This window comes from Polypterus senegalus, chromosome 1, assembly GCF_016835505.1.
Source record: "Polypterus senegalus isolate Bchr_013 chromosome 1, ASM1683550v1, whole genome shotgun sequence".
Lineage (NCBI taxonomy): Eukaryota > Metazoa > Chordata > Cladistia > Polypteriformes > Polypteridae > Polypterus > Polypterus senegalus.
In genome coordinates, this window is record NC_053154.1 from 83,739,834 (window position 1) to 83,757,830 (window position 17,997).

At 39.6% G+C, this 17,997-nt stretch overlaps 1 protein-coding gene across 3 annotated transcripts in view; it reads right to left on the reverse strand.

Annotated features, from left to right (window-relative positions):
• Nucleotides 1-17,997, reverse strand: part of LOC120528341 — a 173,048-nt gene that overhangs the window by 6,559 nt on the left and 148,492 nt on the right. For 2 of the 3 annotated variants that reach the window (XM_039752487.1, XM_039752479.1), the window contains exons 11-13: nucleotides 17,166-17,252; nucleotides 15,681-15,998; nucleotides 15,445-15,615 (exon numbers count right to left, since the gene is read on the reverse strand). In XM_039752487.1, coding sequence (XP_039608421.1) covers nucleotides 15,445-15,615; nucleotides 15,681-15,998; nucleotides 17,166-17,252 — 576 coding nt within the window. The remainder of the gene's footprint in view (nucleotides 1-15,444; nucleotides 15,616-15,680; nucleotides 15,999-17,165; nucleotides 17,253-17,997) is intronic. The other variant, XM_039752496.1, reaches the window with a different exon arrangement.

Sequence of the window (17,997 nt, forward strand, 5' to 3'; positions counted from 1 at the left end):
TAAGTAAATAGATAAATTGTTAAATGAATAAAAATAAATAGAATATAAACAGAGGGGAGAGAATCTGCTTCCTCAATTTAAATGCTTATTATAAAATGTTGTTGATTAGATCCTGCCAGGTTCTGAAAAAGTTTTGTACAGATCCTCTAAGTGCGAAGTAGATTTCTTTTCCAGTTTCAAATAGTATATAACCTCAGTTACCCACTGACTTAGAATAGGAGAATTAGGATTCTTCCAGTGGAGCAAGAGAAGTCTACGTGCCAATAGTGAAGTAAAGGCAATTACAGTTTGTTTGTCCTTCTGGACTTTAAGCCCGTCTGGAACTACACCAAGCACAGCTGTTAGGGGATTAGGAGTGATTGTGATGCCCAGGCTGTCTGAGAGGCATTTAAAAATTTTGGTCCAAAATGCTGTTAATTTGGTGCAACCCCTTGACTTATGGGAGCCGCGGCCATTTTGCCGAAGCATGAAGCAGTCATCCGAGAGCGTGAGCGAACAGTTGCAGCTTTCTCGGTAGCGGGTGGTGTTTGCACCTACGTGTGTTGATGATTGCCTTCCCTAGGGTTGTCTGCCCACACAAAATTTATTTTTAATGCAGGTCCCCTGCCAACAGACGGCCAAAGAATCCTGCCGGCTACGCCAGTGTGGCAGTAGGGGGCGCTAGCGCTCCCTTGAACCCTCAGAGATGACTCCAGACACCGGGTAAAAGTCCAAGACATTTTATTCTTTTTCACCGTGCACAAAGCACCTTCCACACTACTCATAAACTATTAAATCACTAACTCCAACACAATAAACACTCCTCCTCGCCCAGACACTTGTTCCTCTACCTCCCAGCTCAGCTCAGTGTCTGGACTGAGGCATCGTCCTTTTATAGCCCCTGGCCCGGAGGTGTTCCTGTCCCAGCAGTCCACAGTTCATTATTCCTTCCGGGTCAGGGCAATCAATCCAAAACTTCAACCCGGGAGCACGACATTTACTCTCGTCACGTGACCGTGACGTACTCCCGGGTCATACGGCATCACAGAGCCCATAAGCCCCCCACAGCAACTCCTGGTGGTCCCCAAGGTATCCAGCAGGGCTGTGTATAAACACTACAAAGTCCATAAGGCCCTGCTGGACCTCGGGGAACGATCCTGCTGTCGGGAGAGCTCCTCCTGGCGGCCTGGGGGTGGGGACCGGCATGGGAAGCCAGCAGTCCTCCACATAGGTTATAACTGTTATAACTGCTGATGGCATGCCGCGAACAAATAACTCAGTCGATGGTTGGCATAACGCGTCGTACACAAAGTGGAATTACAAGCAGTCAGGCAGCCACCAAGTCTAAATACGCTCATCTATCAAGACATCTTGCTGCAATTCTTCCTACATATGCAGGGCGTGATCTTATGGACTATCTGCGTGCCGTGCTGATGGCATGCCGCGTCTCATAATATTGACTTATAAAATAAACATTATTATATATGCTTTAAACTAGTAATTCATATTTAATGAAAATTTCGCAATTTTGTCGGCGCGATTTTGTCTGCGCGTTTTAATTGCGCTATTTTGTCGGTGCTCATATATCTATCGCGCAAATGTCGGGTCACAGCCTTAGGTCTTTGTAAGGTTGCCCTTTGGATACGTGGATGTTTTGAATTCCAAATATATGAGGTTATGGTTGAATTTAATTTCTTAAAAAATTATTTGTTGATGTATATTGAAATATTTTGAAATAGAAAAAGAAGCTTAGAAAGGATATTCATCTTGACAATGTTAATTATTCCAGCTAAAGTGAGATGAAGGGTTGACCATCTATGCAAGTCTTGCTTAATTTTTTCCATACAGATGGCAAAGTTTTGTTGATAAAGAGCTTTATGTCTGCTTGTGATGTTTACCCCTAGTATTTAAACTGTTCTGCAATGATAAAAGGGGAGGTGTCCAATCTGATATTGTATGCTTGAGAATTCACTGGAAAGAGTACACTTTTATTCAAATTAATTCTGAGACCAGAAATCTTTTGAAATTCTGTTAGTGCTGTTTGGACTACAGGGCATAGTATTTTGTGGATCTGATATATATAGTACTGTACTTTATCATCTGCATATAGAGAAATTTTCTGTTCAAGTCCTTCTATGAAAATCCCCTTTATCTCATCAGCATTTCGACAGATAAAACAATTTCTGTTTTAATTGTCTCAATTCTCCCGTCCCCTGGGTACTCAGTTACTGTTCGAGGTGCTCGAAGTCTAAAATTGTGCAACTGCGCCATTGCAAAGGGTTCTACAATCTAACAGAGTAAGCAGCACAACACCTGGTCTAGACTTTAGTCCTTTCACATCTGGACTACTGTAACACTCTGCTGGCAGGAGTATTGGCACATGTTATCAAGCTGCTGCAGATGATTAAAAATGCAGCAGCATGTCTGGTGTTCAGTCAGCCAAACAAGACACATGCCACACCTCTATTCAGATCACTACATTGGCTCCCTGTAGTAGCACTTATAAAGTTCCAGACCTTTATGCTTGCCTACAGAGTAATCAGTGGATAAGCGCCTATATATATGGAGACACTTCGTAGGTTCTAATGCTCCTTTTCGACCACTCAAATCTGCTGATGAATGTCATGTGGTGATGCCATCTCTGTATGGTATGAAATCTCACTTTATTTCACTGTTTTGTCTGGTCAGCTTCATTTCAATTGTTAATAAACATCCACTCCTGCATTTCAGGCCTGCAACACATTCCAAAAAAAAAATAGCTGGGACGAGGGCAAACTAGGGCCAGTAATGAGGTAAAATAATTAAATAATGATATGACTTCAAATAGGTCATATCAACAGGTGATTGCAATCATGATTTGGTACCAGGAAAGGCTAAGTCTTTGAGGAGCAAAGATGGGCAAAGGATCTTCAGTTCGTCAACAAATGCATAACAAAACTATTGAAATGTTTAAAAACAATAATCAGCAAAGAAAGATAGGAAGGGATTTTCCTATTTCTCCCTCTACAGTACATAATATCATTAAACGATTCAAGGAATCTGGAGGAATTTGAGTGCATAAAGTGTAAGGGTACAAGCCTAAGCTGAACATCTGTGATCTCTGATCCCTCAGACAGCACTACATCAAGAACCAAAAACCAGTGTCTGTCATGGTATGGGGTTGTATTAGTGCCTTTGGCAAAGATAATTTATACTTCTGTCAGCATTAATGCAAAAAAGAACATTAAGATTTTAGAGCAGCATATGCTGTGTCAAGATGACAACATTTTCATGGACATCCATGCATTCTTCAAAAAGACAATGCAAAACCACATTCTGCACACATTACAAAGGCATAGCTGTGAAAGAAGAGGGTACAGGTACTGGACTGGCTTGCCTAGAGTCCTGACCTGTCCCCAATAGAGAATGTGTGGAGAATTTTGAAATGAAAAATGCAACAATGATGACAACATACTTTTAAAAACCTTAAGATGTGTTTGCAGGAGGAATAGGACAAAATAACACCTGAAATGCTTCATTGCTTGGTATCCTTAGTGCCAAAATGTATTTTAAGTGTTGTAAAAAGGAATGGTGACATTATAAAGTGGTAAATGTTTTACCACCCTAGCTTTTTTGGAATGTGTTGCAGGCCTGAAATGCAGGAATAGATGTACAGTATATTAAGAAATGAAAGAAGATGACAAGACAAAACATGAAATTTCTTTGGTTCATACTGCCTGCAATGAAATAAAAGTCAAAGTAAATTTAAGAATCACTGTGGGTTTTTTTTGTATTTTTTTCTTTTTGCATTTTCCATACCGTCCGAACTTTTTCTAATTTGGGGTTGTTGTATTTTCATTCAGTTTTCACTCAATTACACTCCTACTTCATACTGGATACAAATTCAGTTTTCTATATAGATCTTATTTGGACTAACAACATGAAGTTTAAATGTGGTCTTTATTGCCAAAGAAACACACATATATAGCACAGGACCGAATCAAGGTACTCAGTCAAGCAAAGCTAAACACCTTGGCACAAATTTTGAAATTAGTAGGAACTCTGGGGACTTGGGAAAAGAATGCCTTCCTAATACGACTTCAAATCAAGTGGTAAGACTCACTTAAGTTTCTGCTTTTCTGCCTCAGAGGGAGTTCAAAGTCCATGGTGAACAAATCTATGATGGGGGCTCTGAAATTTCATACAGTAACCTTAGCAAACAAATAGATGCAAGATTACATGAGGGATTTACTGAGTTAGAACTTATTAAGTCTGTTCTAAAATTAGTTAAGCCTGGCATCTTCAAAGATTTTCTAATGAGTAGGGATGATCCCACATTGGATGAACTCAGATAATTTTTAAGTTACACATTAGGGAGAAAAGCAGCACAGAACTGTTTCATGAGCTATGCAACACGAATGAACAAGACAGGGAAACACCCGAACAATCTGTATATCATATAATGGATCTGTGACAGCGTGTGCTGCTGGACTTACAGCAGCATGGAGCTGAATTCAGGTATGATAAAAGATTAGTTATTACTTCATACCTTTTATCAGGGGTTGAATGAAAAGAATAACAACATCAGACAAGACATAAAACCACTTCTCACTGACATGAAGGAGGATGAAGTTTGTTATTCTAGAGAAGATAACTAAATCTACCAGGAAGAAAGCAGAGAGAATAAAGCATCTCAGCACTCTGAGTAAACAATCATAAGTCAGTCACTGTAAATTCAATGGAGGCAAAAGACTGATCAGACTAAGGAGAGCCAAGCAAATGATAGGGTACACGTGGAGAGTGCAGCTATTAAGCCATTAACAGCAAGATTGTGAAACATAATGATAATGATAATCTGACATTTATCTGTGTACCTCAAGCTCATAGTACAACTATTGAGATGCTAACAGCACAAGTGTCTGTACTAGAAAAAAAAATTGAAAAGTTTGTGAAGCAGTTAACAGCTCAAGTGTCACAACTAGCAAAAAAGTTTGAAAACATTGCACTTCCATAATTAAACACTCTGGTATGAAGAGGTAATCCCAAACGAAGATGTAGAGAGTACGTCCAGCAGGGAAAAGAATTGAGCCCCCACAGTTTCTGCTGTGGTCAGATCGGACACAGAGCTGTTGGCTGTACCAAGAGGTGGGAATCCAGAAACTGGACACGACCTGTAACCAACAGGAGTAACAGGTCCCATCAGACTGAGATTCCCACAACGTGACACACCTGTCTATGGCCTGTCAATGACTCACCTCTTGAAAAAGACACTAAATCGAACACAGTGGAAGGGAAAATGCAGAGACCAGCAAGAATAAATAATGAAACAGAAGACTCAGGGTCTGATCACTCCGATGAGGAAGCTGAAACCTAATATGGCTTTCACTGCTTGCCACATTTCCTGTGCATGTCAGAACTAAGGTCACAGAAAATTAAATCACGCTGCAGGCTCCAAGCTAAGGCCCAAGAGTTCTGCCCTGAACAATGAGAACCACGGCAACCTGACAGAAATCCCACAGCAGGAAACATCAATGGAACAGAGACAAGGACAGGAAATGGAGACCAGTGTTGCATAAACCCAGCTGGGAAATATTGATGACCAGTGGAGCCCACAAATGGTCAGAGAGACCTAGGAACAGAACAACACAGTGGTAGAGAGGGAGACACTTAAAGACGATCAGCATGCTTTGTCAAACACAGAAAGGAATTCACATACCATAGACTGGGGCATCCATCGTATCAGCCTTGGAATCCTGGCATCAATGTTGTAGCGGTCCAGTGCCACTAAGATTTATTTATTTTTATAGAGGAGATCCCAGGGACGCTCCCAGCCTTGGCCCGACCCGCACACACTCACAAACAGAGACAAAATAAAGCACACTGGGCACTAACAACAATTAAAGAATATAATGAAATTAAATGAAATTAATGAAAATAATAATACCACCCCTTTACCCCTACGGCAATATTACATTAAACATATAAACACAAACAACTCCACTCAGCAAAGTCCATGGAAAACAACACAGAATGTAATGAAAGATGACGATAGTAAGTCCAGATATCTGTACGTTGAAAGGGAATGAAAAAACAGTCCTACCGGTAGACACTGTAAGGGTGAAAATGGATGGATGGTTCAGTTTCTTGCGGGAAAGCCATGAATCCACTATCAGTCCTCAGCACACAGGTAGACAGGAGATGATCCAGACCACAACAACGAAACAACCCAGGACACAACGACTAAATACGGCTTAATCAACAGAAGGCAGCCAGACAGGTACACAGAACACAACAAAAAACACTTTTTTCTCTTTGAACACCTGCCCTCCTTTTAATCCACTCTGACAACCTTTGACCCCAACAGGCCCTGCAGGGACTCCTGGGAGATGCAGTTTTAACTGATAGTAGCGCTGCTACAATGCATTTATGCAGAATTCTATGCATCTGTTACCAAGCGCCCGATACTGTAGTGTATCCAGCATAGCCAGGATCTGATTATTATCCAAGGCCAGTGGTTTATACACCCTAAGTACTGAATCAAAGGCCTAGCCATTAGAGCAAGATGTCAGGAGACATCTCAAAAAAAAGCAGGGGAGAGTGTATTGGGCTAGAAATTAATGTTTTAAAGAAAATGACATTTCTGCATGTTGTCTTTAGGCGAAAAAACAAGTAAATAGCAAATGTAAATAATGATAATAATAATAAATTGCATTTATATAGCACCTTTCCCATGCTCAAGGTGCTTAAACAGCAGGTATATGTAACATTGGATACAGATGTTTCCTGAATAGAACATTAAAACAGATAGATACAGGATATACAAAGGCATTAAATAGAATAAAAAACAATAAACCAGAGGTAAATACTTAATTCAATACTAAAAGAAAGACTAGTAAATAACATAATTTGTGATACAACACACACACAAATTATACTGAGCACTTGGACAGAGAGGAAGACTGGTGCAAAATGTCAGGTTAAGTTAAAAGCCTTCTTGAACAGATGATTTTTAAGTTGTTTTTTAAGAGAATGAATGGAGTCAGTTGATTTAATTAATTTAAGAAAGTCATTCTAAAGTCTGGGTGCTATACAGCTAAAGGCCCTGTCACTCACAGAATGCAGGTTAGTATGGAGCACAACAAGATTGCCAGAATCAGAGTACCTTAGTGGATGAACAGGAGCATAGTGATGAAGAAGGTCACTGATGTAGTCCAGTGCAATGCCATTTAAAGCTTTGTAGGTTAATAATAGAATTTTGTATTCAATTCTGTAAGAGGCACAGGGAGCCAGTGAAGGCGAAGCAGGATGGGTGTTTATGTGATCACTGTTGCTGGTTCATGTAAAGACTCTTGTAAAAGAGTTTTGAATTAACTGGAGATTGATGTAACATTTGAAGGGGCACCACCCATCAAGGAGTTACAATAATCGATGTGCAATGTGATAAAAACATGGACAAGTTTCACAGCATTAGAAAAGGAGAGGAATGAGAGAACATATGATATGTTACAAAGGTGAAAGTACGAAAGTTTCTTAATGTGGTTTATGTGGGTGGAATAAGAAAGGGAGGAATCAAAAATGATACCAAGATTCCTTGCATCAGAAGAAGGTCTGATGAGATCACCATCAAGAGTGACTGAAAAGGAACTAATTTTCTTAAGTTGCGCTTTAGTGCCAATTTGCAGGAATTCTGTTTTGTTGCAATTTAATTTTAAAGAGTTCTGCTCCATCCAGGTTTTAATTTCACTGAGGCAAATTGTGAACTGAGAAGGCCCTGATGAAATTTCACTTTTAACAATGAAATAGAGTTGAGTATCATCTGTATAAAAATGATAACCCAGTCCATAACTATGAATGATATGGCAAAGGAGAAACATACAGACACAGAAGAGCAGAGGACAATGGACAGAGCTCTAAGAAACCACTTGTGTGACTGGAGGTGAGGTTGATCTGCTTTTCCTAAGTCTAACAAACTCTTGCCTGTGAGTCAGACAGGACTTAAAAGCCAATAGATGAAGGGGCAATAGGCACCCTTTGTTTGAGATGGGGATGGTAACTGAAAAGGCAAATTTCCTAAACAATTCTGTTACAGGTTATTGCTGATAGCTGTCTACAGGACATAGATAATTACCCATCTCGCAAAAGAGTCACCAGCTTTGAAGATCAAACTGCTTTGATTAATACAAGTATCTGTTCAACATACAGTATGCTGGTAACAGAACTGCCTGCTTCCTTAGAAAATGTTTGTATTTACTTGGTTTGAAAATTAACATGCTCTGGGGACATTGGTCTCTAATGAGCATACAGTGGTATATGTATATACTTCTTGATAGTTAGCAACAATACTATTGTTTAACCAATAAAAATGTGTACGCACTATTGTTAACCAAAGAAAATTGGTATGTACCATTGTTTAACCAAAGAAAATTGGTATGTACCACTGTTTAACCAATAGTTATGTTGACATTGGAGCAGTTATATACCTCTGGGCAAATTAGAATATAAAAGGAGAAGTATGATCAGAGACTTGTAACTACTGCCTGCTTCTTTTATGCTTTTGGCACCATACTGCTGTGGCTACACCCTGTAGCAACAGGGTCTCGTACCTGGCCCAGGTAACATGTGACATCATTATCGCTGGCATAAGATATCCCACAAAGGTAACAGTTTTGATTGAGGAACAGATGACAGCCAAGTAGAGCCAGTTCTGGAGAACATGGAGGGTGTGGCACCTTTATGAATACACAGTGTTGCAGAGTTGCAGTGATATGAAGCAGAATTTGGATGGTCCAAAGTGTTGTTTGCCGCTTTTTCCTGACTCAGTGTTGCAAATGGCAAAGCACGTCAGTATAACAGTGACCAGTTATGTGGGCCTTTTGAGAAATTTAATCAATATGGACTTACATAGGAACATTATAAAGAATTGTGCAAGTGAAATTGTTGCCATTGACTTATAGCTTGAATTTCTTTTGTGTTAGAGAATAACCATGCTTTCATTATTTGGATTGTTTGGACCCTGGGTTATAGGGATGCATCAAAGCTTCATTCCAGTTATAAAATGCTTCATAAATTTATTTTTCTAAATTCATTAGCTTGCGCTCCTCCTTGGGACATTGGATATAATGATGTTTCATTTCTAGAGTTAACATTCAGGGCACCCAACATTCTGAGCACCCAATGTGTATAAGATCTTATTCTTTTTTAACTATTCATGAAGAATGGATTCAACAAAACTGTAAGTTAACCCTTCAGTGTCTGCTATCTCACACCCCATCACTACTGAATTCTCCATCTCCTAAGGCATATTGTTCTCTAACATTAAGCATTCACAGGTAGCATAATACTTGATTTTATAGTTTCTAGTATTTAAGTTAAAGGATAAGTTTAGTATTTTTCAAGTCAAAGTTATTTCTTCACAATCATGGTATATACTGTATTAGTTTGCTACATGAAATTGCATTCTAAAGTGAAGCATATTTTATAAATTCTGAAAAATACCTACAGTAGTCCACTCTTACATTTTATAATGGAGCTAATGATTCTGGAATCCCAAATGAAAAGAATTAAAACACAATGAATACATTCATTTTTTAAGCCAGAAATGTTATTGTGATGTGATCTGAGTCTTGAAATTACACAAATATTGGAAAACAGAGTATCCATGTCATTTTAAGAAAGAAAAAAGGCAAAAAGCAAACCACTCTAAGATTCAGCTGTGCACTTTACTTTGCCGATTGTCTTCCTGTGTGGCACCTATCAGGGCTTGGGTTGTGGATTCACCTCAGAAAGGTATTGTAAAGTGCCGCTATTGACATTCAGTGTTGATACCCAGATGTGAAGTGCTGTTTCTGTTCTGTGCACAACTAGACTGCAATAACTGAAAAGTCACATGATCATTTTTTATTCTTCCACTACACAAAGGCTTATTTAATTATTTCACATAGATTTTGCCTATATTAACAGTATTTTGAATGTCTTTATTTGCAATTTAGGCAAAACTAAGTCAGGAAAGTGAATTTTACGACAGAGTTGGGGGAAGTGCTTGAAACAAATGTTTCTCTGCTAGAGTCTCTCTCATCCCCCACACAAAGCCATGTTGCCTAACTGCCAAGCTTTACCTCAACAAATTGTTTTGGGGGATAGCAGGTGTTAAGATGTTCTATTTCCCCATTAGTCTGAAGTATGGCTGTTTGGAATTGGCTTGTATCAGAAGCCGTTAAGTACCACAACGCCCTATTGGCTGTAGGGGTTGGACAGAAAATCTATAAAATTTGCTTGGTTAACCTCACTCTCTCTTACTAACATCTGATGGAGAAGCATCTCTCCCCCTTACCAATCTGATGAACTGAAAGGACAACACAATGGAGAGCACAGCTCTGCAGCCATATTGAGACAGGCATGCGGTCTGTTCTGAAGAAAACTGACCACAAATGATGCCTTAACTAGAGACATTAAGTAACAAATAAGTCTGTTTGCCACCTGAAACTACACATAACCATTTAATCAGGTTGTATGGTTGCCAATATTCAAATGTACTTGGCATATTGTTATTATTTATGAATATTACCAATAATACATTGTTTAAATTGTAACTTAACTCCTGCTTGTCTTTTACTATACCTAATTGCCTGAGGTTATAGATGTAGGAGGGAAGGTGAGTAAAAGTTGTATACTATAAATATCTTATAAACAGTGGTAAGTCTGGGAGACTTGAGGCATTCTGACAAAGGCTACTTATTAATAATACAATAGGGGAAAGTAGAGCAATATATTACTCTACCAAGACAAAACAGGGTGCCCCAAAACATCACAGCTGTCTGTGTTTTTCATTACAGCAGGCACAGAGACAGAATATAGTTTTGGTTCTTTGTCTGTCTGTTTTTTTTTTGGTTTTTTTTTTTTTACTAATGTTCAATGTATTTATTCCTTCCTTTGGTTACTTTTGTTTAAAAAGGGACCAGTTACAGTATGTTTACCTTTGCCTTCTTACTATTTTCCTAGGTGCTGCAGGCTGCCAAGAGAGCTCCCTTCTATCACTATACATACAAAACAAATCATGGGTATATAAACAAGGGTTCTGGTATGGAAACAAATGACAGTAAAGTTTGGCAAAAATAAATTGAAGAAAAACCATTTAAAGTGTAACAAATATCCACCTCCTACACTCTTTTCCTTTTACAGAAGTAGTGATCTGTAAATTGCAAGTTACATATGATCTTGTTGTTGCCTGGTTATCAGGCATACCAAATAGCCAAAATGTACAGTACCCTCAGGCATCCTAGGTATGTTACTACAATTTTACTTTCTCTCTTCCTTAATTAATTATTATCAGACTACAATAGGTTTACAGTAATACTACTGAAGGATTAATTAATTACCCTAGATTGGCTTCTTATCAACTGCAGAATCATAGTCATATCTGCAAATGACCTAGCTCTGAACTGAACATTCCAGAATACATGTCAATGCTGCTTATATGCTGTATACTCTAGATCAGTGAGAAAGCAGAATTGTCAGGCTGTCACTGGCCTTCTAGCTTCCCCAAAAGTATCCGTCTTTGAATTTACACTGAACTTTGTGGCCACGTCTCTTAGCTCTTTATGTAACTCTGCAAACCTCTTTCGTTGAGGTTACTGAATGTAACATGTTTTATGTTATTGTACCAAATGTTGAGCAGTCAGTACCAGTACGTTATTTTTGCACTAATAAACAATGTCACAAAAATGTCAGCTCTCATTTACTTTGCGATTTTACTTTTTACAAAAGGTGCACTGTAGTTTGGTTGGGAATCTTTTCAACTTTTTGTAATTCCATAAAATAAATTAAAAAAAGAAGGAGCCGCCTCCTTCCAGACGGAGAGCCAGAGTTGGGAGGAAGGAGACGAAGCTTGTGAGGAGGAGGAGGAGGAGGTCCAAGAGAAAGAGAGAGAAAGAAAGAGGGAAAGAAGAAAAGAAAGAAGAAGAAGAAAGGAAAGAGTTGGTGAAAGAAGAGGAGAAAGAAGAAGAAGAAAGGAAAGAGTTGGTGAAAGAAGAAGAAAGGAAAGAGTTGATGAGAGAAGGCATTGTGGTGCAGTAAAGGAAAAATAAATAGCGTGTTTCATACATCCTGGTGTCGGTCTGTCTGCGTTGGGGGTACGGTTTCCACAGTGATCCCATGCAAGTCATAAAACTCCATATTCTCAATTGTATAAACATTATTTTCTGTAGATACTCTAAAAATACTACTAAGTGCCATACTTAATATATTATAGTGTGATGTTCATTATGATAGTTGCTTTGAAAAATAATTTCTGCATATTATCCAAACTTGTATTGAGGATCAAAAATGCATATTTCTTTTTTTAATTTATTTTATGGAATTACAAAAAGTTGAAAAGATTCCCAACCAAACTACAGTGCACCTTTTGTAAAAAGTAAAATCGCAAAGTAAATGAGAGCTGACATTTTTGTGACATTGTTTATTAGTGCAAAAATAACGTACTGGTACTGACTGCTCAACATTTGGTACAATAACATAAAACATGTTACATTCAGTAACCTCAACGAAAGAGGTTTGCAGAGTTACATAAAGAGCTAAGAGACGTGGCCACAAAGTTCAGTGTAAATTCAAAGACTGATACTTTTGGGGAAGCTAGAAGGCCAGTGACAGCCTGACAATTCTGCTTTCTCACTGATCTAGAGTATACAGCATATAAGCAGCATTGACATGTATTCTGGAATGTTCAGTTCAGAGCTAGGTCATTTGCAGATATGACTATGATTCTGCAGTTGATAAGAAGCCAATCTAGGGTAATTAATTAATCCTTCAGTAGTATTACTGTAAACCTATTGTAGTCTGATAATAATTAATTAAGGAAGAGAGAAAGTAAAATTGTAGTAACATACCTAGGATGCCTGAGGGTACTGTACATTTTGGCTATTTGGTATGCCTGATAACCAGGCAACAACAAGATCATATGTAACTTGCAATTTACAGATCACTACTTCTGTAAAAGGAAAAGAGTGTAGGAGGTGGATATTTGTTACACTTTAAATGGTTTTTCTTCAATTTATTTTTGCCAAACTTTACTGTCATTTGTTTCCATACCAGAACCCTTGTTTATATACCCATGATTTGTTTTGTATGTATAGTGATAGAAGGGAGCTCTCTTGGCAGCCTGCAGCACCTAGGAAAATAGTAAGAAGGCAAAGGTAAACATACTGTAACTGGTCCCTTTTTAAACAAAAGTAACCAAAGGAAGGAATAAATACATTGAACATTAGTAAAAAAAAAAAAACCAAAAAAAAAACAGACAGACAAAGAACCAAAACTATATTCTGTCTCTGTGCCTGCTGTAATGAAAAACACAGACAGCTGTGATGTTTTGGGGCACCCTGTTTTGTCTTGGTAGAGTAATATATTGCTCTACTTTCCCCTATTGTATTATTAATAAGTAGCCTTTGTCAGAATGCCTCAAGTCTCCCAGACTTACCACTGTTTATAAGATATTTATAGTATACAACTTTTACTCACCTTCCCTCCTACATCTATAACCTCAGGCAATTAGGTATAGTAAAAGACAAGCAGGAGTTAAGTTACAATTTAAACAATGTATTATTGGTAATATTCATAAATAATAACAATATGCCAAGTACATTTGAATATTGGCAACCATACAACCTGATTAAATGGTTATGTGTAGTTTCAGGTGGCAAACAGACTTATTTGTTACTTAATGTCTCTAGTTAAGGCATCATTTGTGGTCAGTTTTCTTCAGAACAGACCGCATGCCTGTCTCAATATGGCTGCAGAGCTGTGCTCTCCATTGTGTTGTCCTTTCAGTTCATCAGATTGGTAAGGGGGAGAGATGCTTCTCCATCAGATGTTAGTAAGAGAGAGAGTGAGGTTAACCAAGCAAATTTTATAGATTTTCTGTCCAACCCCTACAGCCAATAGGGCGTTGTGGTACTTAACGGCTTCTGATACAAGCCAATTCCAAACAGCCATACTTCAGACTAATGGGGAAATAGAACATCTTAACACCTGCTATCCCCCAAAACAATTTGTTGAGGTAAAGCTTGGCAGTTAGGCAACATGGCTTTGTGTGGGGGATGAGAGAGAGACTCTAGCAGAGAAACATTTGTTTCAAGCACTTCCCCCAACTCTGTCGTAAAATTCACTTTCCTGACTTAGTTTTGCCTAAATTGCAAATAAAGACATTCAAAATACTGTTAATATAGGCAAAATCTATGTGAAATAATTAAATAAGCCTTTGTGTAGTGGAAGAATAAAAAATGATCATGTGACTTTTCAGTTATTGCAGTCTAGTTGTGCACAGAACAGAAACAGCACTTCACATCTGGGTATCAACACTGAATGTCAATAGCGGCACTTTACAATACCTTTCTGAGGTGAATCCACAACCCAAGCCCTGATAGGTGCCACACAGGAAGACAATCGGCAAAGTAAAGTGCACAGCTGAATCTTAGAGTGGTTTGCTTTTTGCCTTTTTTCTTTCTTAAAATGACATGGATACTCTGTTTTCCAATATTTGTGTAATTTCAAGACTCAGATCACATCACAATAACATTTCTGGCTTAAAAAATGAATGTATTCATTGTGTTTTAATTCTTTTCATTTGGGATTCCAGAATCATTAGCTCCATTATAAAATGTAAGAGTGGACTACTGTAGGTATTTTTCAGAATTTATAAAATATGCTTCACTTTAGAATGCAATTTCATGTAGCAAACTAATACAGTATATACCATGATTGTGAAGAAATAACTTTGACTTGAAAAATACTAAACTTATCCTTTAACTTAAATACTAGAAACTATAAAATCAAGTATTATGCTACCTGTGAATGCTTAATGTTAGAGAACAATATGCCTTAGGAGATGGAGAATTCAGTAGTGATGGGGTGTGAGATAGCAGACACTGAAGGGTTAACTTACAGTTTTGTTGAATCCATTCTTCATGAATAGTTAAAAAAGAATAAGATCTTATACACATTGGGTGCTCAGAATGTTGGGTGCCCTGAATGTTAACTCTAGAAATGAAACATCATTATATCCAATGTCCCAAGGAGGAGCGCAAGCTAATGAATTTAGAAAAATAAATTTATGAAGCATTTTATAACTGGAATGAAGCTTTGATGCATCCCTATAACCCAGGGTCCAAACAATCCAAATAATGAAAGCATGGTTATTCTCTAACACAAAAGAAATTCAAGCTATAAGTCAATGGCAACAATTTCACTTGCACAATTCTTTATAATGTTCCTATGTAAGTCCATATTGATTAAATTTCTCAAAAGGCCCACATAACTGGTCACTGTTATACTGACGTGCTTTGCCATTTGCAACACTGAGTCAGGAAAAAGCGGCAAAGAACACTGTAGTGTTCCCCGATCTACTGTCGGAACCCTTGCTACTTGAATCCCTTCCGTTACATCCAGGTTCTTTTCGCTACGGATTCCATAATCCTGTTCGGTACCGGTGTCACTTACCTGTACCGACGCATCGGACTGACTGGAGAATCCCACGTCGCACCGCGTTAACCACCCCAGTACGGCTCTCAGGGGCGCGTCCGTAGTCTCCTCCAGCGTCTTGAGCACACTCGTCAGGTTCTATAATACCTGCAAGAGAGGCTGCACAGGACGAAAGTCTTTCTCTAACTCCTGTACAGCCAACAACAAGTCACTTAAGCCAGCCGGCACTGAAGTCGTACATTTCTCTGACTCACCTGCCGGCTGGGAGCCGTGGAGCTCCTGCGCATGCTCCGTTGGGTCTTCGGGTGTCCCAGGATTGACGTTTGTTGGTCCCGCCTTCTTGTACTCACCGGCGGGGACACAACACACACCGTCCAATCCCGTACTTGTTTTGGGGAGGAACTTCCGGTCTTCCAACGCTCCCTCCACCCTATGAGCGGACGTCTTCGGGGAAGAGACTTCCGGGCAGCTTCCGCCCCGCAGCCATTCTGCAGTCGACAGCGGCTCCTCTTCGTCTCCCGTCGTCGTCTCGTTGTCAGACCACGGGTCGGCGTGCTTCGGGCAGTCCCCTGCTAAAAAACATGACCAGGCGACCGCAGGGTAAGTCCCGCCAAGCGCATCACCCTCCGACGCGAGACTTACCTCCCGAATCCCGTCTTCTCGAATCCGCTGTTGCTGGGCAGCTTCTTCCGCCGCCCCGTGCAGCCGCAACAACGATGCCGGGTAGAGGCGTCGCTACCTTCAGGGCCCGGTTGCCCTTTTTCTTCCCCATAACAGAGACGTCCGTCTGGCGTGGTTTACAGCGGGCGTTTCCAGAGGCGTCAGCGCAGGCTTGCGTGTCGCAGCGGTAGTGCGCCTTCGTCTGCTGTGCGGGGTTGGCTCCACAAAATATTTATAAAGACGGGTCCCCCCCTTTTAGCAGGGGGTTGGCCCCACGTTGGGCGCCATTGTGGAAACCGTACCCCCAACACAGACAGACCGACACCAGGATGTATGAAACACGCTATTTATTTTTCCTTTACTGCACCACAATGCCTTCTCTCATCAACTCTTTCCTTTCTTCTTCTTTCACCAACTCTTTCCTTTCTTCTTCTTCTTTCTCCTCTTCTTTCACCAACTCTTTCCTTTCTTCTTCTTCTTTCTTTTCTTCTTTCCCTCTTTCTTTCTCTCTCTTTCTCTTGGACCTCCTCCTCCTCCTCCTCACAAGCTTCGTCTCCTTACTCCCAACTCTGGCTCTCCGTCTGGAAGGAGGCGGCTCCTTTTATCAGGACCCGGATGAGTCCCAGGTGCTCCCCTTGACGTCACTTCCTGGTGTGGCGAAAGTGTCAGGAAAGCCCCTGGAAGCACTCCGGGTCGTCTTAGAACCGTTTCCGGGAGCACTTCCTGGTATGGCGGAAATGTTGCCATCCAGGACTCCCCAACTGACCGGGCGCCCCCTGGCGGTGGCCACATCCTCACACGGGCATCCCAGCTCCGTCTCTGTGGCCCCCAAATAGACCCGGGCGGCTGCCCTCTCGTGGCCGAGGAGAAGTATTGTCCCCGCTGGGGACTGTCCAGGCGTCCCGGCCGGGCAGTGTCCCCATACATCTCTGACATCACATACAAAAGTAGCAGTGAGATCTATACCTTTTGCTTTATAGTCAAAATATAAATGTTTATATGTTTTTAATTTAAATCATAATTTTATCATGTTAGGTGCACAATATGAAGTTAATAGGTAAATAAAGTTAAAACCTTACCTAGACATTTGCATGGACATTGAATATTCTTGTGAAACAGCAAAGTAGCCAGGCAAAGTAAAGTAACCACTGTTGCAATAATATACCCTGCAAAATTTAAAAATAAGTTTTAAAAATGCGGTTTTTCTAACAAAAATCAATTCAAACTATTTTTCTATAATTTTGTACTATACAATGGAGAGTTTCAGAACACTTGCACAATTTTATAGCTATAATGTAATAATAATAAACTACACACAACACAACATTTATACTATATACATACAAATTACATTACACACACAATAAAACTGAGCAAATTACATGATCAACATAAACTAATCATGACAATATATAGTCCATTAACATTATAATTGAAATATGGCCACTTGGTATACATTAGGAAAAGGGGTCTACTGACAACTACCCACAAACAAAGTCACAATCATAATCAGCAAGTTATAATGAAGACATTATTATGTGTGGCTGAAAAGTAATGAGACTGATTTTTTATTTATCAAAGTTTTTATTTTTTTCAAACATCAATGCTATCCCCTTCAAAGTAGTTCCCTTGGGCAGCTACAAACCGATGGGGACGTTGTTCCCACTGTTAGTAGCAGCGCTGGAAGTCTTCAACCAGTATGGTCTTCAGCATTTCCGTTACACTCTTTTGGATGTTTTCTAAAGTCCCGAAATGACGTCCTTTGAGGACATTTTTCAGTTTAGGAAAAAGGAAAAAGTCACACGGACTGAGGTCAGGTGAATAAGGGGGCTGGGGAACCACAAGAATGCCTTTTGAGGTCAAATATTCTGTTATGGAGAGGGCAGTTTTTCGGCACCATTTTGGCACAGA